The sequence below is a fragment of the Hypomesus transpacificus genome, unplaced genomic scaffold (genome assembly GCF_021917145.1).
Source record: "Hypomesus transpacificus isolate Combined female unplaced genomic scaffold, fHypTra1 scaffold_186, whole genome shotgun sequence".
Classification (NCBI taxonomy): Eukaryota; Metazoa; Chordata; class Actinopteri; order Osmeriformes; family Osmeridae; genus Hypomesus; species Hypomesus transpacificus.
Genome location: NW_025813735.1, coordinates 284,961 through 309,595, shown reverse-complemented (window position 1 = coordinate 309,595; position 24,635 = coordinate 284,961). Strand labels below are relative to the sequence as shown.

The 24,635-nt window shown below is 44.9% G+C and overlaps 4 protein-coding genes across 8 annotated transcripts; all 4 read right to left on the bottom strand.

Annotated features, from left to right (window-relative positions):
* Positions 1-38: 38 nt before the first annotated feature.
* clrn1 (clarin 1) lies at positions 39-3,641 on the bottom strand. Its single transcript, XM_047051932.1, has 3 exons — positions 3,076-3,641; positions 1,432-1,611; positions 39-314 (listed from the first exon to the last, which is right to left on the bottom strand). Exons 1-3 carry the CDS (start codon positions 3,326-3,328, stop codon positions 49-51), a joined length of 699 nt encoding a protein of 232 aa, XP_046907888.1. The 5' UTR covers positions 3,329-3,641; the 3' UTR covers positions 39-48.
* A 442-nt stretch (positions 3,642-4,083) lies between these two features.
* gpr171 (G protein-coupled receptor 171) lies at positions 4,084-13,736 on the bottom strand. 3 transcript variants are annotated; one of them, XM_047051928.1, is made up of 5 exons: positions 13,553-13,736; positions 12,635-13,054; positions 8,995-10,440; positions 8,590-8,891; positions 6,161-6,268 (listed from the first exon to the last, which is right to left on the bottom strand). In XM_047051928.1, the coding sequence occupies exons 2-3, from the start codon at positions 13,003-13,005 to the stop codon at positions 9,675-9,677; spliced, it is 1,137 nt and encodes a 378-aa protein (XP_046907884.1). In that variant the 5' UTR covers positions 13,006-13,054; positions 13,553-13,736; the 3' UTR covers positions 6,161-6,268; positions 8,590-8,891; positions 8,995-9,674. The 3 variants fall into 3 exon arrangements, with proteins under 3 accessions (XP_046907886.1, XP_046907885.1, XP_046907884.1); XM_047051930.1 differs by lacking the exons at positions 8,995-10,440; positions 12,635-13,054; positions 13,553-13,736 and adding exons at positions 4,084-5,004; positions 5,656-6,087 and having other exon boundaries at positions 6,158-6,268; positions 8,590-8,986; XM_047051929.1 differs by lacking the exons at positions 8,995-10,440; positions 12,635-13,054; positions 13,553-13,736 and adding exons at positions 4,086-5,004; positions 5,656-6,068 and having other exon boundaries at positions 6,158-6,268; positions 8,590-8,986.
* Positions 13,737-14,966: 1,230 nt separating this feature from the next.
* LOC124489242 (P2Y purinoceptor 14) lies at positions 14,967-17,608 on the bottom strand. 3 transcript variants are annotated; one of them, XM_047051938.1, is made up of 2 exons: positions 16,754-17,608; positions 14,967-16,045 (listed from the first exon to the last, which is right to left on the bottom strand). In XM_047051938.1, the coding sequence occupies exon 2, from the start codon at positions 16,041-16,043 to the stop codon at positions 15,015-15,017; it is 1,029 nt and encodes a 342-aa protein (XP_046907894.1). In that variant the 5' UTR covers positions 16,044-16,045; positions 16,754-17,608; the 3' UTR covers positions 14,967-15,014. The 3 variants fall into 3 exon arrangements, with proteins under 3 accessions (XP_046907894.1, XP_046907895.1, XP_046907893.1); XM_047051939.1 differs by having other exon boundaries at positions 16,946-17,608; XM_047051937.1 differs by having other exon boundaries at positions 17,064-17,608.
* Positions 17,609-19,099: 1,491 nt separating this feature from the next.
* Positions 19,100-23,616, bottom strand: LOC124489244 (transmembrane 4 L6 family member 1). Its single transcript, XM_047051942.1, has 6 exons — positions 23,570-23,616; positions 22,495-22,675; positions 21,871-21,939; positions 21,363-21,517; positions 19,363-19,555; positions 19,100-19,188 (listed from the first exon to the last, which is right to left on the bottom strand). Exons 2-6 carry the CDS (start codon positions 22,669-22,671, stop codon positions 19,168-19,170), a joined length of 615 nt encoding a protein of 204 aa, XP_046907898.1. The 5' UTR covers positions 22,672-22,675; positions 23,570-23,616; the 3' UTR covers positions 19,100-19,167.
* Between the last annotated feature and the right edge of the window lie 1,019 nt (positions 23,617-24,635).

The window sequence follows — 24,635 nt, the reverse complement described above, 5'->3', positions numbered from 1 at the left end:
AGGCTCAGTGTCGCTAAGGGGGGGTAAAACTAAACAACGTAGCAGTAGTCAGTACATGAGATCCACAGCGCCCGTGTTTACTGCTAAGTCTTTGGCCTCTTGAAACGGAAACTGGATCCCGGCCACGCGGATCAACAGGAAGTTGAGGCAGTGCAGGAGGAAGGTGAGGAAGATTATCCAGAAGGAGTGGTCGTACCACTCCGTGTACGTCTTGTAGACGAAGTTGACTTCGTTGAAGTTGGCGATCTTGTCGGACAGGTGATTGATCTTCACCTCGGACGCGAACAGGGTCATCACCAGGCAGCTGCAGAAGCCTGCGATGAAAGAAAACTGGTTGAGGAAACACAATTGCTGCGAAGACAACAGGACAGATATGCATTTGTTATGCTTTATTTGGTAGTTTGTAAGTTAAGTGTGAGTGCAGGTGAGAGTGAGGAGAAGATCTGCAGCAAAGAGCCAGGGAGGGATTTGACTCCGGACACTTTTACACTTAATTCAATCTAATCATGTTTTATTTGTGTAGCCATTTTCCACAACTCTTAATCCAAAAATCAAGTTATGGGGCGCTAAGACTTTTTTCTTTTGTATCCATATTGATACAGTAAATTGAGGTGTCATTTCACAATAGTGATTTTCAGTAACAGAGACCAAATAGAATCTGTGTCTTGGCCCTTGGTACTTGGCAACAACATTGATTAATTACCACCCCACCCCACCTCAGGAAATAAATCTTTAGTAGCTCTGGTGCTGGGTTTCTTAATTGGGTCCCTTATTCAGTGGATGAATAGTCCACCCCCCACAGAGCCTTGATTAGACACACCTGATCCATGTTTGAAGAACTGTCTGGAAAGAGTCCCACTTTGTGAGGGACAACCTAGAGATATCAGTACACTAACCTAGAGATATCACTACACCAACCTAGAGATATCACTACACTAACCTAGAGATATCACTACACTAACCTAGAGATATCACTACACTAACCTAGAGATATCACTCCACTAACCTAGAGATATCACTCCACTAACCTAGAGATATCACTACACTAACCTGAAGATATATCACTACACTAACCTTGGATCACTATTCACTAAGCTAGGAACTTCTACTTCACTACCATGTTCAGAAATGGTCTAATCCTGAGTCAGGCCTCAACACACCAAACTCAAAGCTCCATATAGAAACATGTCCCAGAGCTGCGGCTTGTCCGTGGCTGGGCCTGGCTAAAACCCAGACGCTGTTTACCGGCCTGAATATGTATCGGTCTCAGTAAAACCGCATATTGACGTTTCCTTTTGACCCTGAGTTTTACATCGTCTTCCTTGAGGGTTTAGCTTAGTTATAGGTGCCGATCTGTGGGCATCTGTGAATTCCTCTGGGACACTGCTGGTGAAAAGGGCTGAACAAGTCTAAACATGATGTGAAGCTCACAGCAGACGAAGGTCCAGAGATAGAGGCCCAGCGGGCCGTGCAGCGTCTCGTACGGACTCCCAAAGGCGTTGAACATGAAGAACGCCGTCGCCACGGAGGAGAACAGAAGTAGCACACCACAGAAGAAGATCACCGTCACGTGAAGACTCGCTGGGATGAAATCCAGCATGTCTGGGAAAACTATTAACGTGAGATGGAGGACAGAGGGGTGAGAGGAGAGGAAGGAGAGGGTGAAGAGAGAACACAATGTTTTGTTGAACGGATATGATCGTTATTAGGGGTGTAACGATACACTCAGCTCACGATTTGATACGTATCACAATACTGGGTGTACGATACAATACGTATCACGATATTTTGAACATCATTTTTAATGAAACAACCTCAATTAACCGATTTTCTCAAAAACATTAAACATTTGCAATAATTTTCTTTGTTGTACATACAATTTAGTTAACTCAGTTCAAGCGATTCCTGTGAATGCAATGAATGCACGCATGACGCAGGTGCAGAGTAGGTCACGAACAGGTAGCTCAACCAATTGGATCAAACGGACATCATATTGTAAAAATATTGCCATAACTCTACGATACATATTGTAAAATGTTTGTTCCATGATATATTGTCACACCCCTAATTGTTATGTTTCACAGTAAATTGAACCTTAACAGTAAATAACGCCAGCGTTTTTGAGAATAGATCAAATCATCCAGAGAAAATCTATACAGTACTAACACAAGGACAGATGGCCTATAAGTGAACAAACTGGTTTTGTTTATCAGAACCAATGGGTAGGCTCCATTGGCTGTCTAGTCAAGCACAACATCTTTCTGAGTGTACTCCAACCCTCATTAGTGCAAAAATGCTTATGTCACATCGAAAACAAAGACTCCCTCTGTTCGCAAACTAAAATGTGTCGTTATCTCAGGAAATCTCTTAACTGCAACATTTCATCTCCCTTCCTAGGGCTGTTGACCAATGAGAGGGGGAGAAGACAGTTCGGTGAACTATTCACTTTACATGTTTGGATCTGTTGATATAGGCCTATTTTATGGGTTTCAAATAGTTAATTTAACACCAAGAGTTTTTACTTGACCCGTTGAGTGTTTGTATAACTTAGGTCCAAGTGGAGCTACATAAAAACACTTTGAAATGTGCTGTGAAGGGAGGCTGTGCTGGCCTCATGCAAGGGCCAAAGCTTCTCCAAGAGATTTACATCAGGCAATCTTTTTACTCTGTCAGGACTGTTGTTGTTTTAATAACCGAGAGAGTCAACTCTCCTTTCAATTCATTCCATGCCGTCCAAAATGAGCAAGTCATTTTCAAAGCCACTCAACCAATTCAACAGGCAAGGGACATATATTTTGTGTCACTTACTCTTATAACCATTAAAACGTCAAGAGTTCATTAACCTTAACCAAATTTTCAGGCACAATACTAATGTTTGTTATTATCATATAAATAAGTAAGTATTTTATCAATGTCATTTCAACTATTAATGGGGCTGACGTCACTGCTTGTTGCATTCATTGTTATTTGCTTTGAATTATATATGAGCAAGGAGGCAAACAACTGATCTCTAATCTTTAAATAGACACAATTCAACCATCTTCTTATCGTGAAATAAACCAGGCCTATACTCACACGAAAACCTGAAGGGTCTTCCGCCTAGTCCACACTGTTTGACTCTCTGTCCATGAAACAGGCCGTAGTTTATCCTTCCGATAAATTTGTCTAGTTCGTGTCCCGACGCGTTAACTAGTTGAGCTCCTGTTTTACACAGAACGGTCCCGTTTACCCAAAACGGCGTGCCCATGGCTGCAGCAACGATGAGAACGCTGGCAAAACTAAACACCCCGGCGATGCCAAATATTATCTTCTTTTGTCGATTTGGCATAATGAGGCGATATTGGAGTCTAACCCAGGCTGCTCATCTCCCTGAGGCGCTCTCCCCCGTTTGTGACTTCTGTAACGGCAAATGGGTCCCAGTCCAAATCATGACTTTTTTTCTTATAGCCTACTATCTTATCAAGTCCAATCGGGGAAAGTAGCGTGTTTCGATTCTAAAATGTCCGGTGAGTATTTAGTTACACTGGCAGTTCATCTGCTGGTCGTCTCCAAGTAACCAGGGTTTTAAATTTCGAGGAGCTCTCCTCGAGGACAGCTACGGAGATGAGAAGCGCCCCGGAAGAAAAAAAAACCTGAACGTCTGATGGAGTCGATACAGCGTTGCTCAGACAGACAGCAGACTCGAGGACGGTCCTATCCGGTTCCCTGAGCCATCATAAATGTCAAGTTAATTGCGCTTGAATATAATTGATGGAACCTCATTGGCCACGTGACACAAGGGACAATAACGTTGTTGTAAAGACTTCTGAACCAATAGAAAGACAAGACGCGTGGTCCCCAGGGGCTAAATAGATGGAATACAGATTGTATAGCCTATTCCTATATAGGCCTATATAGAATAGAACCTTCTTGAACTATGATTCTTACACAGACGCTTTTATCCAAATCGACGTTCACGGAAAAATGTAACCTGCAACCTCATGACCTGTAGCCAAATGTTTGACCAATGAGATACACTATTCCCCCTAAAGTAGTTATTGTGCCAAAACAGAATTTATTTGTAATCAAACTTGAAATTTTGTTTTTGTTTTAAATACAATATAGCTTATATTTCATTGTGACTTGATCAAAGTGAACAACACATCCATAAAGATTTTCCATGACAAAATACATTTCCAAATTGAGTAGTTCACAGAATACAATTGAATACATTAAATCTTTTTTTACATATGAAGCCATTTGTTCAGATGTCAGATGAAAATGATAGTTAAATCCACCAAGACTCTTCTCATCTCTAGTTTCAGTAAAATGATAGCCTACCCTGATTCCTAACTGCTGTCTGTGTGGGTTAGAGCCTGCCTGCGTTCAGTCTGTGGCAGTTACAGAATGCAGAATCACAGCAGCAGGTTCGGTGACAGAAACAGACTTCCTAGTCCTCCTGTCAAATACTTTCCCGATCCTCTCTCTGAAGGACTGAGAGAAGAAGTAGTAGAAAGCAGGGTCAAAACACACATGCAGCAAGGCCAGCAGCCAGGTGGATTCCTTAGCCAGGAAGAGGTGTCTCCTGGTGGGGCAGTCCTGCTCCAGGACCTGGGCCTGGGTGAGAGTGTACGGAGTGCGGACGGCGTGGTACGGTACGAAGCTAACCACGTACGCCACGGTCACCACGGCGATGTAGACGGTGGCCTGGCAGGCGCTGTCCCGGTCGCCGGGATTCTTCCTGCTTCCCAGCAGCCTTTGCAGGACGAGCCCGCTGGAGATCAGCACGGCGACGGAGGCGTTTAGGAACAGCGCCATGGAAAGGAAGACGGAGAAGGTGTGCCAGTGAAGACCCACGTCCTTCTTCAGGGCGGAGCAGCTGAGGTGGGACTCCTCCGCCAAGCTGTGGATTGGGAGGAGCATGTTGGGAACCATGACGACGAGGACCAGCATCCACACCACCGCCGACATCAGCCGGGCAAAGCCCACGCCACGCATGCTCAGCACGCGGGGGCTGCCAATCACCTGCGTGGGAGGAGTTACGATTTCATTGGTTTGGAGAGACGCTTTTATTTGAAGTGAGGAAGCTTACAATAATAGCTAACTTATTATCTGTTGATGCAATCCATCTGTTCCTCCATCTGCTGGGTTCTTTATGTAATCAATATTGGATCATGGAATAATCCTGAATAGGACAGTTATACTTGTACTACAGCCTAAAGTACAATCTAGGCTGAGTGGTATATAGGCTCTGGGTGGTGATGAGTGTCTGGGTCAGGGGAACCCTAAAATGTTACTTTCTAGGCCCGACTTCTAGGAGTCCTGATCGTTTTTAAGCTTTTCTAAAGTACCGTGGCTGTCCTGTTCATGTCGTGGCTGTCCTGTTCATGTCGTGGCTGTCCTGTTCATGTCGTGGCTGTCCTGTTCATGATTTGGGGTTCGCCTGATTGAGGAACACCTGTTGTCTGTGTTTGATTTATTCACTATAAATCATGACCCCTGACCTTCATGCCTGAGAGAAGCTTTGCTAACCCTACCTCTGTGTCTGAACTGGTCATTCTTCTGAGGTGTAGGTCAACTCTCTCCTATCAGATGGTTGTCTAATAGGCTACTTATAAACCCAGAACTTTAACCAATAGTGACACTGTTCTAGACGGACAATAACTTAGTCATCACCTGTAGGTAGCGGTCCACACTGATGAAAGCCAGGAAGAAGATGGATGCGTACAAGCTGATGTAGATAAGCACCGCGCTGACCTGGCAGTGGAACACCATCATTTCCCAGGACAACACACCCAAATCCTTGGCGATCTTGAAGGGCAAGGCCAGCGTCAGAATAAGATCGGAGGCAAGCAGGTTGGTCAGGTAGACGTTTGTACACTCCTTGCTACCGTGGAAACACGAGCCGCAGGTGAAAGCCCAAAGGGACGTCGCGTTTCCCGCCAGGCTCACGAGGAAGATGAGAATGTAGAGGACGATAAACGGCTCCATCCTGTCGTTCACGACGCATCGCTTCAGGTCGGCGGTGAGGTAGCTGGTATTCGGGGGAGAGGACATTGTCGTGGATAGCGACGTAGCGAGACCTGAACCTAAGACAGAGAGAGAAAACTATAATTGACGTTAGATTCAAATTAAACAAGAGAGAATAACAGGTTACTACACACTAAAAGAGACTTACGTTTTTTTGGGGGGGCGGGGGCGTTGTCGTCACTTCACAGAAGGTGGGTGGATCTCGTCTGTCGTGTTACAGGTTGTTTCTTCACTGTTGGTTAGACTGTTGTAGGAAGTGCTACAGATGTATGGAAGCAAATCGTGACCAAAATTCAAATGAAAATGCATTTCCAGAAATGCATTTTCATTTTAAGAATGTGGCTGCATTTTTTGACTCATAAATGAAATTAGTAATCAATCACCCTATTTGCATTTTAATTTTCTTCCTTAAGACTGCTCATTCTTTCACTTAATTAAAATGAAAACGAAAAAGACATTTTAAATTTAATTTTCAAAATATGCCCCAGCAAATAGATACCAAAATTCAATTTGAAATGTAAAATTTGAAAATGAAAATGCATTTCCAGGAATGCATTTTCATTTTAAGAACGTGGCTGCAAAATCGTGACCACAATTCAAATGAAAATGCATTTCCAGAAATGCATTTTCATTTTCAAGAACGTGGCTGCAAAATCGTGACCACAATTCAAATTCAAATGCATTACCAGAAATGCATTTCCATTTTCAGAACGTGGCTGCAAAATCGTGACCACAATTCAAATTCAAATGCATTTCCAGAAATTTAATTTAATTTAATTTTTAATTTAATTAATTTAATTTAATTTAAATTGATTTAAATTAATTTAAATTAATTTAAATTAATTTAAATAAATTCATTTCAAATGTTGAATTGAAAAAATTCTAAAATTCAGATTGCAGGAATTCAGATTCTTGAAATTCAGATTGCAGGAATTCAGATTGCAGGAATTCAGATTCTTGAAATTCAGATTGCGGAAATTCAAATTCAGATTGCGGAAATTCAGATTTTGTCTGAACTAGGCCAAAGGTGAAACAGCTTGCTTTCACAGGGAAAAGTAGACCATTTAATAAATAGTTTTCGATGGACTCGAACGGGATGTGGATGGTTGGTCGTCCCCGTCCCATTTGAGGCTCCACAGCATCCAGCCGTTCCAGGACTGAAGAGAGGTTTACTATGGCAACCTCATTAATGTGTACGTCTGTGACGGCTACTGACGTCACTCTACTGCGCCGCTCAGAATGCATTTTCGTTTTCGAATTATGGGCAGTTTTTTGCGGGCAGAACATGAAAATGAAAATGCAATGTCCGCTCTGTTTTTTTTTTGATTATGGCATAACATGTGCAGTCTTGATGAGGAAAATGCAAATGCAAATAGGATGATTGATTACTAATTTTATTTATGAGTCAAATAATGCAGCCACATTCTTAAAATGAAAATGCATTTCTGGAAATGCATTTGAATTTGAATTGTGGTCACGATTTTGCAGCCACGTTCTGAAAATGAAAATGCATTTCTGGTAATGCATTTGAATTTGAATTGTGGTCACGATTTTGCAGCCACGTTCTTGAAAATGAATTTCTGGAAATGCATTTTCATTTGAATTGTGGTCGCGATTTTGCAGCCACGTTCTTAAAATGAAAATGCATTCCTGGAAATGCATTTTCATTTTCAAATTTTACATTTCAAATTGAATTTTGGTATCTATTTGCTGGGGCATATTTTGAAAATTAAATTTAAAATGTCTTTTTCGTTTTCATTTTAATTAAGTGAAAGAATGAGCAGTCTTAAGGAAGAAAATTAAAATGCAAATAGGGTGATTGATTACTAATTTCATTTATGAGTCAAAAAATGCAGCCACATTCTTAAAATGAAAATGCATTTCTGGAAATGCATTTTCATTTGAATTTTGGTCACGATTTGCTTCCATACAGATGTGCTTTATTAGACTGCAAATTAACGACAACATATGAGAAGGAAAGTGTCATAGGCCTACGCCCCCAAAACAAATGGTTTCAATTCCGGTCACACACCATGCATTTGGTCTCGTAAAATATTAGTTTTTATTGCCTTGAGAAATAACTATAGGCCCAATTAGATTATATTTTTTTATAACTCTTTCTGTATTTAGATATGTTGCAATCATGCGGAAAAAGAGTCCAGCCTGGCCTAATCTAAGCTAACTGAGGGCGTAGCCTACATTTTCATCTTTTTCTACAACATTGCAAGTGGGCTTTCAACATACAGATTTTGTATATTCATATATTGACAACTTTGTATAGGTTTATTTGTACTTACTTTGTAAGTATCCTACTTTAAGTACTAGACCTAGTCTATATTGTTTTGCTTAGTTATGTTTTGTGTGTTTCCTATTGAACTATGTTACCTAACCCAAAGAGGCAGAATTAGCCTTAGCAAACTCTTAAATTCCGTATAGGTTTTCTACATTTGCCTATGACGTTTCCCTGACAAATTTATTTTCTCACATTGCAGACATGAAACTTCGTGGTGAGATGTAAATCTCCTCAACAGGAAATGGTTCAGTTCATTTCAAACTGTAAGAAACAAACTCCTCTCTCACCTGTTCGCTCATCTGATGTAATAAATGTAGTTTCTTTTACAAAGTTAAATGATTTTGATGAATGCTCCCTCCTGTTCGTTTGTCATAGTAAAGTTGCTGACCACGTGTAGAGATCCAGGGGAGGGTGGGAGAGAAGACAAGTGCCTGGGTCAGGCCACACTTCATGTCAACTATTCTTAATCTCATCAGATAAACCACACAGTGTGACTCTACAGAGCTGCAATGGTACAGCGATGATATTCAACCCAACTTAGACGCTAAAGTCTGGTGTGATACAGTCCTCCCAAGCGACTCTGTGACCACTGTTCGAAGAAGTAGAGAAGTAGAGGTTATGAGCTGAAGCATACTGAACAGAATGATAACGTACCGCATTGTTCCTGTTTCAACATGGAGTTGTGTGTTTACCTCCTCTGTTAGGACAGCGGCTCCTGCTGGCCAGGGTCCTGGGTTCCGGGGTGATCTTAGTCAGTATCTGCCAGCAAGCCCCACCCCTGCGTATCCTGACATTTAACTAGACAGTAGCTTCCTGCTCGTGTCATCACGCAAGCCTCAACCTTCCACAGTGTCTGTAGATCTGACAAAACGAGGCTCTCCTGTCAAAGAGACCTTCCTGAGGTGTGTGTGTGCGTGTCATTTCCTGGTTGTAGGACCCTGTGGTTGAAATTGAGTTTAATTTTATGGAACTAGAATAGAGGAGCCGCCTGTGTTCAGGAACTGTGATGAGGAAGTGAGGTGACAATAATAATTGATCGGATCTTTAATGCAGACTACTTGACTATCTTCCACCACCTCCTCCTTTTGACCTTATATAATTAGTCACATTTCTCAGAATCATAAAAGGGGATTGTGACTTTTCACAGCAGATTGTAGTCATTTCGAGGAATAGATATCTTTGCAAAATTTCAGCAGTAAAGAACAGTCATAAAATAACTTAATTATAATAGAACACATATTTTACTCAATATTGCATTGATCCTTCATAAGAGTTCCCTTCAATTAGTCAACAAGTCCCACTGACCAATAGTGGAAGAGATCAGCTACTCAACAGGTCCCACTGACCAATAGTGGAATAGTGGGCCTTGGTGCTAAATCACACTTGTCCGTCTAGACGTGGTGACGATAGTTTTCTCTGTCCTCTGGAGTCCCAGGAGACCCTCGCTGTTCCTCCTCATCTCCAGCTGGGTCTGGGTGACGTTCGAGGCTCTCCTCATCTCCAGCTGGGTCTGGGTGACGTTCGAGGCTCCCCTCATCTCCAGCTGGGTCTGGGTGACGTTCGAGGCTCCCCCGACTCCCAGCTGCTCTCTGAAGGCCTTGCTGAAAATGAAGTAAATAAACGGGTCCAGGCAAGCGTTGAGAACCGACAGCAGCACCGTCCCCTCCTTCAGGAAGTAGAAAAGCCTCGCCCACTCGCACCTGCGCTTGAACAAGGCGTAGGGCACACGCACCAGGTGGTAGGGAACGAAACACACGCAGAACACGCCCACCAGAACACGCATGTTGCTCCTGGACCTGCTCAGCTTGCGGCAGGCGGTCCTTCGGGCCCGCTGCGCCTGCTCCAGCCTCCAGCAGGTTCCACGGTACAGCAGCACCAGGGAGACCAGGACAAACAGGAAGATGGCCGCCAGGGAGGAGTGGATGATCTTGTAGAAGAGGTGCATCTCAGGGCTGTGCGTGGTGTCGCAGCCCAGGGCCATGCAGGGCTGCGTCTCGTCCTGACTGGTGACGAGATGCAGAGTCACGTAGATGCACATCATGGTCACCAGGACAGACCAGGTTGCTATGGAGACGAGGTGGGCTGAGCGGACAGTCTGAAAGGAGTGATTCTCCAGCGGGCGGACAATCTTTAGGTACCTGGGAGGACAGGAAGTGGATAGGGAAGGGACAGGGAGGGTACAGGATGTAGACAAGGGGGCAGGAGGTGTGATTAGGGTTGGGTACCTAACCGGTTCCTATGATACAGGTAGGAATCGGACCGGATTAGAACGCACATTTCGGTTCCTCATTTCGGTTCCACTTAATGTGTCGACTGAAATATTTTCCCTCTGTCGCTCCGAAATAAAGCTGTGGCTGTATTTCACAGCCAAGGATTCCAACATCGCAAAATGCAACAAATGTTTAAAACCGATTATGTGCAAAGGGGGAGCATGTTGAATTTATTGAAATATGCGGCAACACACGGAATACTTCTTAAAGCAGAGAGATGCACCGTGTTCCACAGCTTGCGGACATCAGCCCCTGGTCCCGGGACAGTCTCTCCAATTTGTCTGCCCTTTCAAACTCATACCTGTGTGTACAGGCCTCTTCGACACCATCTGAGATAGTTTTCTCTTGTGCAGGACATGCTATAAGTCAGGAGAGGTTTAGTATCTTGCCAGAGAAGGCAAATATGGTCATTTTTCTGCAAAAGAACTGTTAAAGTTTTAAGCTGGTTTAGTTAGCATACCAACTCAACATTTATTTTGTTGTTATTTGTTAATAGTGTAACTGTTATTTATTGTTAAATTATTGTAGTTGTGTGTTAGGTGACTTAGGGTTAGCCTACTTAATATCTATTTATTAAGTAAGCTACTTTAAAACGTTAATGTATTGTTACATTTTAATCATTTTTCATTAAAAAAATACTATAAAAGGGGCTTTCTTTGATTATTTTCAGTTTTCAGTTTTTCAAGAATCGGTTTAGGAATCTGAATCGTTTTAAAAGTACCGGTTCGGCATCGGAATCGTATAAATCCAAACGATACCCAACCCTAGGTGTGATAGAGTGCTACACGGGGAAACTTTGACCTTCTTGACCTTTTTAAAATATATAGATATTAAATCGCTGTGGTTGTGTGAGTTAACTGAACTCTTCAATCCTCTGAACTGTGTGCGCCTACCTTAAATCCAAACGGGTGTCGTTAGACCCCCGCTATGGCCCAGTAAAATCTGAAGTTTGAGTTTTAACAATTTAATTTATTAGTCAATACATTCATTTAAATTGATAATCCCGGAAAAAAACGCAGTATCCCAATCAACGCTTGTAAAATCAAAGCAGTTTAACCGAAAACACAAACCGATGCACGCAGAATTCCATGTCAGCGCACTATTCTGAGCTTGCCAAATAGCCACTGCAGCACACACACAGAAGTCCAGGGGCCTCGTATAAAAGATTGCGCAGCTTTCATACCAGAAGATGGCGTACGGCCAAAACTTGAAAAGTACCTACACAGAAATATTCACATGTATAAAACCGGTCGTACGCCAGGTCCTGCGCACCTTTCCTTTTTAAATCACAATCAACGTGAGATTAACCGTGAACGAGCCACTGACCCCGTCTTGCCTCCTTCAATAAATGAATATGCTGATTACCTATAAACGCGCTCCTGAGGTCATTTCTTTGTCTGAATTCAAATGTCTAAACACGCAAAAAATAACAATTTCACAGACTTTGAGATCAAGATCCTGACAACAGAGGTGGAGGCGAGAAAATGTGTCCTGTTTGTTGGCCTGTCATCAGGTATTAGCAACAAAAGAAAGTCGGCGGAGTGGAAAACTGTCACTATTTGCGCCCTTTCTTGTCGGACGCAACGTTTATACAAGAGGCCCCCAGGTGTCAGACTCTGCACACAAGTCAGAATTGAGGTAGGCTAAGAAAACATTACAAAACTAAAGAAAGTTTGTAAATGATAGACCTATCATCATCTTATTTTGACTAAAACATACAAACAATATTACAAGAAGCTCAAAAAATTGTTGTGACATATGAATATATGTCCCTGCCAAAGCTGATATCAAACTTGCGTCCCTGAACTGTTGTATACTGGGTTAAGCAAGGGGAGTTTCTACAGCCTAGTAGTGCATTGTGCAGCAAGCTAGAAAGAAAAAAAAGGGATATGAATAGGGGCCTGTGCCCCAGTAGAGTTTTAGGTCCAACAACGCCCTTGATCCCAAAATGTCAAGCTTAAAAAGGCGGAACAGCCAGGGCTTGTTTCTTAGACATGAGGAACAATACCAATGAGCATGCATTGAAAAGTTTATCTGGCTGAATGAGTTCCTGCTCGCGTACCTGTTCGCTGCGATGTAGTCCATGAAGAGAATGCTGGCGTACATGTTCAGATAGAAAGCGGACGCCCCGAAAGAGCAGTATACTCTTCGCATGACGGACCTGCTCGCGTAGTTAGCGATCCGCAGCGGGATACAGAGGCTGAGAAGGAAGTCGGCAACGACCAGATTCTTCAGGTAGACTGTCACACTTGAGGGGCGCCGCTGGGCTTGGCAGAAGTACACGCGAACCGTGATGCCGTTCAGAACCAGACCCAGGAGGAACACCAGTCCGTAGGTGGTTATGAAGAACGTTTGCGGTACGTCCTGGATGTCGCAACAGGAGTCATTCCCCAGGGTGCTGTTTACCGGAGATGATGAGTTGACGTGCTCCATTTGTGAAGTTCAACTTCTCCCACACCCCTGATCACCCTGGTGCGTCCGTCTAATAAAACACAGAATATGACAGTTATTCAGTTGCCTTCTGCATAAATGCCCATTGACCAATCAAATCGAAATGCATTTTATTAGCATAGCATTTTTACTAGCAGTGTCACAGATTCAGATGCCTACAGAGATCACCACCAAGTAGTCATAGCTATTTATTAACTAATAACTAGTAGGCTACAAGAATGTTTATTAACCCGCCTAAAAGACAATCATATAGAGCTAACTTGAACTTATGACCTCTTGATCTACATTCAAACATTCATACACTGACTACATCCATCTATGTATGACATTAGTTCATTTTGGTTTAAATTGTTTGATCACCTCACCTACATTCAAGTCATCACATTAACGCGGAACAACTCCAGCCAATCACTTGAGTCAAAACATAGAAACTTTTTATCTATTGCATGTTAGATACTTTGATCATTTTACATAACATGGAATCTAAATATTTTTAATTCTGAGATGTTTGTGCGTGTGTTCCTCTTACCTGCTGTGCTGTGTGATCCGGGTGGTCTTATCGGAGCTGTCATTGGCTGGTCTGGATCTGGCACTTCCTTCTGTTCAGTTTTGTGTCAGACTGAGACTCACCACAGAGGCCAGGATGTGTGTATGTGGGTGTTTGTGTGTGTGTGTACGATGTGTGTCTGTTTTTGTGTGTGTTTTGTATGTGTATGTTTGTGCGCGTGTGTGTATTTGTGTGCACGAGTGTGAATGTGTGTGCACGTGTGTGTATGTGTGTGCACGTGTGTGTATGTGTGTGCACGTGTGTGTGTATGTGAGATTGTCCATGAGAGAAAAAATGTTGACTCATATGAGGATGAAAAGCTCCTTTTATAAAGACAGGTGCTGATCCTGTTATTTGAGAGTCAAATCAGGAAGAGGTTGTTGTCAAATGTTATTTACTTGCATGGATCCTTCATTTCCATAACTTAGATAAAGTATCTCTGTCGGTGCTAAGGTTGGGTATCGTTTGGATTTATAAGATTCCGGTGCCAAACCGGTACATTTAAAACGATTCCGATTCCTAAACGATTCCAAAACTGAGTCTTGGAAAACTGAAAAATGAAATTAATCAAAGTCAAATTATTGGGGGGGATTGTTTTGAAAAATGTTGACTGGAGTTAATAGAATCAAAACGACCGGACGACCCGGGTGCCTAATCGGAAGTTACCAAAGTACCACCTACATCCACCTGCCTCAAGCGGAGGGGCGAGGGGTGGGGGTCTGGTGTGGTACCACCAGTAGATGTGACTACTGCCCCCTGGTGGCTAAATATGAACATTGTAATTTGCTTTTTCTGCTGTGAAAATATGTCCACGTTGACATACAGCCAAAACATGTCCAAACTATACAAAAAAATCATAAGTTTTCTTGGTTTAAACATTGCAAAAACATCTCCAATGTAGGAACAGACATGCAGCTAGATTGCTCTTGTGATTCTGTGGTTGTGTGTTTCTCTTTGTGTATCCAGTTCTGCACATGAAGCCAGTAATGTGCTTTGTCATCACTGCGGTGTGGAGCCCTTTGACTGTAGCTACAGGCTGACATGACCACAGAAGAAGACACATGGGTCACATGCAACACTTCCAGTGTTAGACAACTAATGAACAGATTAACATATGAATACTGATAGGAGTAGCCTTCTTTAAAAAGTCTTTATCTAATTAAGCATAAGCACAACATGTCACATTTCATCTCCTACACATTATACCCATCTAAACAGAGAGCCAATATACTGTACTGTACGTTCATATGAAGTCTGCAATTTAAATCAACTTTTAATTGCAGATTCTCCCTTGATTCTGTCCTCCTAGTCTCTCTCCCTCCATCTCCCCCTCTCCTCTTCTTCCCTCTCCCTCCCTTTCCCTCAATCTCCCCTTTTCCTTCCCTCCATATATCCCTCCCTCTCCCCCCCATCCAACCATCCCTCCCTCCCTCCCCGGTCAGGGTCAGATGTTGCTGAGGCTCTGTGCCGTGGTCAGAGACCGCCTCCTGGCTCCTCCCCCTGACAGCTTCCTGAGCAGCGACTCCCTGAACGTCCGACACATTAGGAAGTAGATGACGGGATCCAGGCACACGTTGAGCGCAGACAGGAACAGCGTGCCTTCCTTGATCTGGAACAGCAGGAAGCGGCTGTGCCAGCTGAAGCCGGCCCCGGGCATCTGGCTGAGGGTGTAGGGCACGCGGCAGGCGTGGTACGGCACAAAACACACAAAGAACACCGCCAGGAGGCTCAGGATGCTGCGGTTCGATTTCCGACACACCTCGCCGGCATCCTGCCGCACGCGGCGGTAGGAGCGGTAGATCCGACAGGCGATGGAGGAGTAGCAGAACCCCAGCACCAGGAGGGTCGCCCAGAACAGCCCCACGCTGAACAGGCTCGACGCCCAGTGCCACTGCACCCCCAGTGGGCTCTTCAGCTTCATGCAGTCCCTGGAGCTCCCCTCGTCCCCGGGCCGGCTGGTGAGCAGCACGTTAGGCAGCACGGACAGAACCAGCAGGCTCCAGGTGAGCAGAGCCAGCACGCGGGCAAAGCCCACGCTCTGGAGGAGCGGGGAACCACAGGAGAAGGAGGAGGAGGAGCGTACAATCCTCACGTAGCGCTCCAGGCTGATGAGGCCCATGAACACGATGCCCACGTACATGCTGGAGTAGAAGAGTACGGCCGTGTAGCGACACACCAGCACCCTCAGGCGCCAGCCGCCAAGGTCCATCTCGCTGGCCACGCGCCACGGGTAGGTGGACAGCATAAGGAGATCTGCCAGCACCATGTTCTTCAGATACACCACCAGGCCAGAGTCGCTGGGGACCCGGAAGAAGATCCAGGCGGCCAGGATGTTGAGGACCAGGCCCACGCCGCAGATCAGCATGTAGAGAGCAGGGAGGACCTGCTGGGTGAACAGGCTGCTGAAGCTGCTGGTCTGGTTGGATGCGGCCGGGGGCCAGGGGGAGGGGAGCTGGGTGAAGTTTAGGTCCATGACTGGGGGAGGCAGCGTGTGTAAAAATAAAGTTTTAGATTTTATGTTTTTGAATGTTCTTAAAAAATATTATTATATTTTTTTCTTTTCAATTGCTCGGTATATAATCAGCAGAAATTATTGTTTAATATAGTAATGTATTTTGTATCATCCTTGTTATCATTATCATGTATCATGGAGACCTAAGCCCCCTTTTTCTACACTGTGGGGAATAACAGTAAGCAACTTTTTCCTTTCCTTTCCCTTAAACTGATGGAGAACATCTGTACTGCTGGACAGCTTAAATACCGTCAAGTTGTGTTGCTTCTAAAACTGCAAAAGCAGCCGGTTATCTTAAATCTGGTGAACTCACAGTCTAAGCAATCTTGAACAGCACACTGGCACATTCAGACGCTGCATGATATAAATCATACAGTATCTTGACCTCAGAATACTCTTGAGACATTACCAGAACAAATACTACTTCCAGATTGAGTAACAGAAAAAACATATTGTTAGAAAGTTGGACTAAATAGTTTTCCATTGGAACACACAGCGCTTCTACAACATTCGGATTCACACAACACTGTTTACCCTCTGGCCTGGTAAGAAAACCATGCAAGTTAACCGTGATATGTTACTTAAAGTGGTGTCTCTCGTGCACAAACACAAACAGAGTAACACATATACAGACACACTCGCCAAACAACAACACCGAAATCCAAACACACCACGAGGTTGGATGCCAGAGAAGCTGGTGGTTCTCTGGTGGTTCTCTGATGGTTCTCTGATGGTTCTCTCTGCTTTCTGGAGAACCAGACGGACAGACAAACTGGACAGCTAAACAAGATCCATTCACGCGTACAGATGTGACTGTGAGATCTGAGCGGAGGAGGAGAGGTCTGGAGCCGATGCAGTCTGACCTGGAACAGGAGCTGGACCTGGAGCAGACGTGAGAGGTCTGGAGCCGATGCAGTCTGACCTGGAACAGGAGCTGGACCTGGAGCAGACGTGAGAGGTCTGGAGCCGATGCAGTCTGACCTGGAACAGGAGCTGGACCTGGAGCAGACGTGAGAGGGCTGGGGGTCATCTGATGTTCGTCTGGCGTCTGGCGGTCTGATGAGAAAATACTCTGTCCTGAGGAGGGAGGTAGGGAGGTAGGGAGTGAGGGAGGGAGGGAGGGAGGTAGGGAGTGAGGTAGGGAGGGAGGGAGGAGTTTATCTTCCGTCTGAAAAGCAGGAAACCCTTCAGACCTTCCTCCAAAGTCTCACATGATGACTCGTGTGAGGAAGCATGTGTGAGTCTCAGAGGACGTCTCATCAGACAAACACCCGATCCCACACACACACACACACACACCTCCCATACACTGCAGCCTGACAGTATTCTGACCAAACTCTTCTCTCTCAGTCCACCACCCATCAAGGCTAGAGAATGCCAGGAAGTCCATGGGGGGGCTGCTACATGAAACAGGAAGTGGTCGAAGCTCGTTCATCTTTCTGCTTGGGTTTGGTTAGAATGAGGAAGCTGTAGATGATGGTACCTCTGCCCTTAAATCTCACCAAAGACGAGGAGCGCTGAATTTGAGAAACACAAGACTGACTTGGCAGAAAGACTGACTTAGCAGAAAAGTCGGGGGGGGGGGGGGGGTTGTCATATTAAAAGACAACTTTTAATATGCTAGTACTGCATGTTGACGTAATCAAATATGATGTTTCATTGTTTGAGCGATCCAGATCCACAGTTTGCCCATGAGCAGCCTCGAGGATCCTACGGTCTCCTTCTCGTACTTGGGATATAAATCTAGAGCTAAACAAACATTCTCTATGAAGAAAAAATGTAAAGTCTCAGGTTACTGTGTAAGCACAACATCTCCTTGAGGTTTATGTATTCAACTTCAGATAAATACCCTTATTTGGCTGTTTTAATGTGTGATTCCTTGATCTGGTTTGGCTTTCAGCAAGGAAACAGGCCAAATATCAAAGTACAATGTAAATAACAGGATCAACCAATGGTTTCAGAACGCACATGCCAAAAGTCATGTTTATACAAACCTCCTATTCCTCTCAAAAGGATTTCATATCAAACACACCCCCCCCCCCCCCCACCACACCCCCACACAAAAAACACCAAAGACTATTCTGGTCTTGTTCATCTCCTAACGCTGTGGAAAGCAGACAAGACTTATAGAAAGATCACAGAGACAGAGGAAGAGAGAGAGACAGAGAGAGGGAGAAAGGGGAAGAACAGCAACAGGAAGGAGAAGAGAAAGAGAGGATGATAGCTGATGAGAGGTGGGTGAGGTGTTGTAAGAGGACACAGGGAAGACAGTTAGACTAAATAAACAGCAGCTTTCTGACCATCACTGCTGTTAGCTGCAGGACCACACGGGAACACCACCAGGACACCAGCCCATGTAGACAAAATAAAATGCTATTTTTATTTTTGCAAATAACTACAGAAATAAATAAGTTATTGATTCACAGTATGGGCAAATTACATTAACAACATGTTAGATTTGAGTTATACTATTAAAATACATAGGTGAATGTACAAGTGAAGGTTATTTACCACCAGTTTTCTATTTAAAGTGCTAGTGTGCTTTCCTGCTACTGTGGACTTCTCATGGTCCGAAGTATACTAACCACAGGTATGTTTCTGCTTCAAGGTTGACAATCATCATGGGATCATCATCACAGGGAAACGTACTCCTGCATCATCACCATCATCACTATACTCTTCATCACCATCGTCATCATCATCATCACTATACTCTTCATCACCATCGTCATCATCATCATCACTATACTCTTCATCACCATCGTCATCACCATCATCACTATACTCTTCATCACCATCGTCATCACCATCATCACTATACTCTTCATCACCATCGTCATCACCATCATCACTATACTCTTCATCACCATCGTCATCACCATCATCACTATACTCTTCATCACCATCGTCATCATCATCATCACTATACTCTTCATCACCATCGTCATCATCATCATCACTATCCTCTTCATCACCATCGTCATCATCATCATCACTATACTCTTCATCACCATCGTCATCATCATCATCACTATCCTCTTCATCATCACCATAATCCCTTCCTCTCTTCTCACAGTCCTGGAGCTTAAACAGAGACTGGACTGACCTGAAACACACACACACACACACTATGAGACTTCTGACACGACGACATGCAGCTGGTGAAGACACACGCAGACAACCCCCCCACACTCTTTCAGCTGCACCTCATTAACTACGACATCACATAACAAACACACACACACTTGCACCACATTCTGAGTGATGTAAATAAGCGCACCTTGTTTCGGCAGAACCCTCGACCGAAGACGACGCCACATATGGAGTTGAGTGTGTGGGCAGCACAGAGGAGAGCCTGCAGGGCACTGCTGGCTGCCAGGACAGAGAACAGCACCACGTGCCACAACACAGCACTCCTTGGCTCCTCACAGGCAGAGTCCCAAAGAGCAGGGGCATACAGGTAGACTGGGTCCCTGAGAACACAGAGCAGGGTCATACAGGTAGACTGGGTCCCTGAGAACACAGAGCAGGGTCATACAGGTAGACTGGGTCCCTGAGAACACAGAGCAGGGTCATACAGGTAGACTGGGTCCGTGGGAACACAGAGCAGGGTCATACAGGTAGACTGGGTCCCTGAGAACACAGAGCAGGGTCATACAGGTAGACTGGGTCCGTGGGAACACAGAGCAGGGTCATACAGGTAGACTGGGTCCCTGAGAACACAGAGCAGGGTCATACAGGTAGACTGGGTCCCTGAGAACACAGAGCAGGGTCATACAGGTAGACTGGGTCCCTGAGAACACAGAGCAGGGTCATACAGGTAGACTGGGTCCCTGAGAACACAGAGCAGGGTCATACAGGTAGACTGGGTCCCTGAGAACACAGAGCAGGGTCATACAGGTAGACTGGGTCCCTGAGAACACAGAGCAGGGTCATACAGGTAGACTGGGTCCCTGAGAACACAGAGCAGGGTCAAACAGGTAGACTGGGTCCCTGAGAACACAGAGCAGGGTCATACAGGTAGACTGGGTCCCTGAGAACACAGAGCAGGGTCATACAGGTAGACTGGGTCCCTGAGAACACAGAGCAGGGTCATACAGGTAGACTGGGTCCCTGAGAACACAGAGCAGGGTCATACAGGTAGACTGGGTCCCTGAGAACACAGAGCAGGGTCATACAGGTAGACTGGGTCCCTGAGAACACAGAGCAGGGTCATACAGGTAGACTGGGTCCGTGGGAACACAGAGCAGGGTCATACAGGTAGACTGGGTCCCTGAGAACACAGAGCAGGGTCATACAGGTAGACTGGGTCCGTGGGAACACAGAGCAGGGTCATACAGGTAGACTGGGTCCCTGAGAACACAGAGCAGGGTCATACAGGTAGACTGGGTCCGTGGGAACACAGAGCAGGGTCATACAGGTAGACTGGGTCCCTGAGAACACAGAGCAGGGTCATACAGGTAGACTGGGTCCCTGAGAACACAGAGCAGGGTCATACAGGTAGACTGGGTCCCTGAGAACACAGAGCAGGGTCATACAGGTAGACTGGGTCCCTGAGAACACAGAGCAGGGTCAAACAGGTAGACTGGGTCCCTGAGAACACAGAGCAGGGTCATACAGGTAGACTGGGTCCCTGAGAACACAGAGCAGGGTCATACAGGTAGACTGGGTCCGTGGGAACACAGAGCAGGGTCATACAGGTAGACTGGGTCCCTGAGAACACAGAGCAGGGTCATACAGGTAGACTGGGTCCCTGAGAACACAGAGCAGGGTCATACAGGTAGACTGGGTCCCTGAGAACACAGAGCAGGGTCATACAGGTAGACTGGGTCCCTGAGAACACAGAGCAGGGTCATACAGGTAGACTGGGTCCCTGAGAACACAGAGCAGGGTCATACAGGTAGACTGGGTCCCTGAGAACACAGAGCAGGGTCATACAGGTAGACTGGGTCCGTGGGAACACAGAGCAGGGTCATACAGGTAGACTGGGTCCCTGAGAACACAGAGCAGGGTCATACAGGTAGACTGGGTCCGTGGGAACACAGAGCAGGGTCATACAGGTAGACTGGGTCCCTGAGAACACAGAGCAGGGTCATACAGGTAGACTGGGTCCCTGAGAACACAGAGCAGGGTCATACAGGTAGACTGGGTCCCTGAGAACACAGAGCAGGGTCATACAGGTAGACTGTCCTGTGTACAGTACTGCGCCAAAGTCTGTATGTCTCCATGTATGTGTAAAGACCAGGTAGTGTTGTGCTCTCCCAGGAGAGCCGTACTCACTGGCTGGACGTGCGTCTGAACGGGGACGCCCAGGCCTGGCCCTGCGTGGAGTTATGGAGGCACAGCGGGCCGTGGACCAGCGCGCTGGCGCTCACCAGACAGCAGAGGGCAGCAGCAGTCAGGGCCACGCAGGAGGAGCCCACCTGGAACAGCATCTGGCAGCACAGAGACGGCCAAAACCATAGAGTTAGAACACTTTACCTCAGCACAGAGACGGCCAAAACCATAGAGTTAGAACACTTTACCTCAGCACAGACACGGCCAAAACCATAGAGTTAGAACACTTTACCTCAGCACAGACACGGCCAAAACCATAGAGTTAGAACACTTTACCTCAGCACAGATACAGAACCAGATCTTCGGAAGTTGATTCCGTTGCACTCAAGATCAAAGCCACTAACCCTAATCCAACCAGTACCTTCACCCTAATCCTAATATTCACCCTGATCCTAATATTCACCCTGATCCTAATATCCACCTTCACCCTGATCCTAATATTCACCCTCACCTCAGTCCTGAATCCACAGCAGCCCGTCTTTGAGCTGCCAATTATAAATCCTCTCGCTCCGACCAGAACCTGCGAAGCAAAACACAGAAAACACAATGATAGAAAAACAATTCAGATACATGTGAAAGGCTTGATAATTCACACAATTCCTCCCACTGTTATTTTGTATAATACATTTACTATTACAACAGTTTGAAAGCTCTGTAAGGTCCCTTCACAGGTGCGGGTGAGTGATCGACATCAGGAACACAGAACAAGAGGAAAGTAATCAGAAACCGGTGAAGGCACTGATCCTGCAGTCAGAACCACACACTGTTACACAGAACCCCACACTGTTACACAGAACCCCACACAGTTCCACAGAACCCCACACTGTTACACAGAACCACACACTGTTACACAGAACCACAGTTCCACAGAACCCACACTGTTACACAGAACCACACAGATGGGTGTACGCACGCACACACACATGCACACACACAAGCAAGCATGCACACACACATGTACATACACACACATGCACACTCAAGCAAGCATGTACACACACACATGCACACACACACACATACAAACACTAAAACTCAACCCCACACACCCCGACCCCCTCGCTAAATATCTTACCAGGAATCCCGACGCCCACAAGCCGGTTCCATAGGTGGCCTCTCTGGTCACATGACCCTCCAGCAGGTAGCGTCCCTCCAGCCAGGGGAAGAACAGCAGGCTGTTGGCCAGGATGCACAACAAGGCCAGGGGAACCAGGGCCACACCCACACACCTGGAGCAGCTCACCACACACATTACTCTGGACAGGACCACAGCAATATTATTTAAATAGTGAGTCAAATAATTTCATATGGAAGCAAATCAGTGATATGTTTTGAATTTTAAGAGGCATTGGATACTTAATATTGACATTTAAACACCACCTAAATGTAAATATATGAATGGTGAAATTCAGATCCCCAAAATTTCAGCCGAAAAAGTAAGGCAATCGAGCCTGAATGTAATCGAACCATCTCACTTCTCCGAGAATGGTCCAACTGCAGACCTCTCTCCTCAAAAACCCTCTCATCCAGGTGTAGTTGCAGGCAGTCATACATGCAGATCAGTCATCCAATCACAGCCTGGGATTCTGAGGAGAGGTCCGATCTGAGGCAAGCGATACCTTGGTATCCCGAATGTTCCAATCTTAATTTTTTCGTTTCAAATGTTTTGGATATAAATTTCACCATTCGAATTTGAGCAGCCTGAATTTTGTTTTATTTGAATTTCTGAAGCTTTAATATTTTTTTATTTGATTTTTGGGATCTGAATTTTACTGTTCGAATTTCAACAACATGAATTTCTGAACCTTGCTTTTTTTGTTACATTTTAAATTTTGAGGTGAATTTAAAACCTACAAATTCGTAGGTAAAAGCATGGAAAATTGTTTAATGTTTCAATTCATAATCTCAGAAATTAATTTGAATAAACCCCGGTGAAATGTAGCTAATAGCTGTTTTAACCAGATACATTGACTGGACCAAATCGAACCCTTTTATCAACATACAATATTATACAAATAGGACGAGGCTATCTGTTTCTTGTTCCATCAATTAGTAGACAGTAAAGTCCTTGTTTGATGCCGGCACTAAATTCTATAGGCTATAATAAAAGTGGAACAGCAACAAAACCAGATCAAACTAGAGTATCTTACCTGCCGTTTTGAGAGATGATGGAGAAGCCTAGTTCTTATTGTGCCAACTGAGTAACATAGAAGGAGAAGATGGATCTAATATTTCAGCACATTTCGATGAGGAACTTGACATTCGCAGACACCAAATATAGTCAGTGAGTGACACCTTTCCGCCCCTTGTTTGCTGAGGCATCGCGCGCACACGCACGTACACACACACTGATTATTTTCAACGTCACACAACAACACGATGCCAAAAAGGGCAGTTGGGTAATATTTGTTTAGGGACTGCATTGGCCTGCTATTCCCGGGGCATTTTTATTGCTATTTTGGGTCCGTTTGGAGAAGTGCTGTTCCTCAAATCAGTTAAAGTGGGAGCAGTGAATCACGGTTAGAGTGGAAAAGGAAAATACGAACTGTACACCACAGTCAAGTTTGAACTGCCCTTGTCTCACCGTACCCTCCTGAAAACAGCAGGCGACCCTCACCTCTGGCATGCTTTTTTTTTGAGTAAGCTGGGCTAATACACACATTTCAATGAAAATAAACATAATAGTTTTATTGATTAATTGGCTATAGGTCCTAGTTAAATTCATCAACTGTATACCTTCATTTTACCAAATTAGCTACCAATTAACTGACTAGACCTAGACAGTTATTCCAACGGTTGTTCATATCTGTGACATAATTAGAGAGCCCAAGAATTCCTCTCAATTAGACAAAAGAAATACAACGGGCAAGACTGTAGCAGAGTTTCTAGCTCAAAGCCGGTGTCCTCTATAACGGATGTGAAAGAACTGCTCTGGAGTTGAGAACCCGCCTGAACAGCCCCCCCCCCCCCCCCCAATATGTTGATATCAACTTATTTTCTCACGGAGTGTCTTTTTTAACACATCCATTCCTAAAATAGCCACACAGTGTCTGACTGTTTCTCCTGAATCATCTGACGAGTCAACTCTTTTAGTGACCCAACAGCGACGACATTGCGGCAAGTCACATGACCACAGCCCGTCACCACGGTGATGAAACCTCACGTGAATCTCAGGATGCTAAAGTCCAACTAATCCTGAAAAACCAAAGCGAGTTT

Bases quoted from the DNA above. Each gene is read 5' to 3' on its own strand.
- LOC124489244 (XM_047051942.1), bottom strand. From the start codon at position 22,671: ATGTGTGTGGTGAGCTGCTCCAGGTGTGTGGGTGTGGCCCTGGTTCCC. The intron at 21,518-21,870 runs GTGAGGGTGAAT...CTGTGCTGCCAG, and splicing joins GCTGTGGATTCAGGACTGAG to ATGCTGTTCCAGGTGGGCTC. The intron at 19,556-21,362 runs GTGAGTACGGCT...CTGTGTTCTCAG, and splicing joins TTCAGACGCACGTCCAGCCA to GGACCCAGTCTACCTGTATG.
- LOC124489242 (XM_047051937.1), bottom strand. From the start codon at position 17,112: ATGACCCCCAGCCCTCTCACGTCTGCTCCAGGTCCAGCTCCTGTTCCA. The intron at 16,046-17,063 runs GTCAGACTGCAT...TGCCTCCCCCAG, and splicing joins AGGTCCAGCTCCTGTTCCAG to TCATGGACCTAAACTTCACC.
- clrn1 (XM_047051932.1), bottom strand. From the start codon at position 3,328: ATGCCAAATCGACAAAAGAAGATAATATTTGGCATCGCCGGGGTGTTT. The intron at 1,612-3,075 runs GTGAGTATAGGC...TCACGTTAATAG, and splicing joins AAGACCCTTCAGGTTTTCGT to TTTTCCCAGACATGCTGGAT. The intron at 315-1,431 runs GTGAGCTTCACA...CTTTCATCGCAG, and splicing joins TCTCTGGACCTTCGTCTGCT to GCTTCTGCAGCTGCCTGGTG.
- gpr171 (XM_047051928.1), bottom strand. From the start codon at position 13,005: ATGGAGCACGTCAACTCATCATCTCCGGTAAACAGCACCCTGGGGAAT. The intron at 10,441-12,634 runs GTACGCGAGCAG...CTGTCCTCCCAG, and splicing joins GACTACATCGCAGCGAACAG to GTACCTAAAGATTGTCCGCC.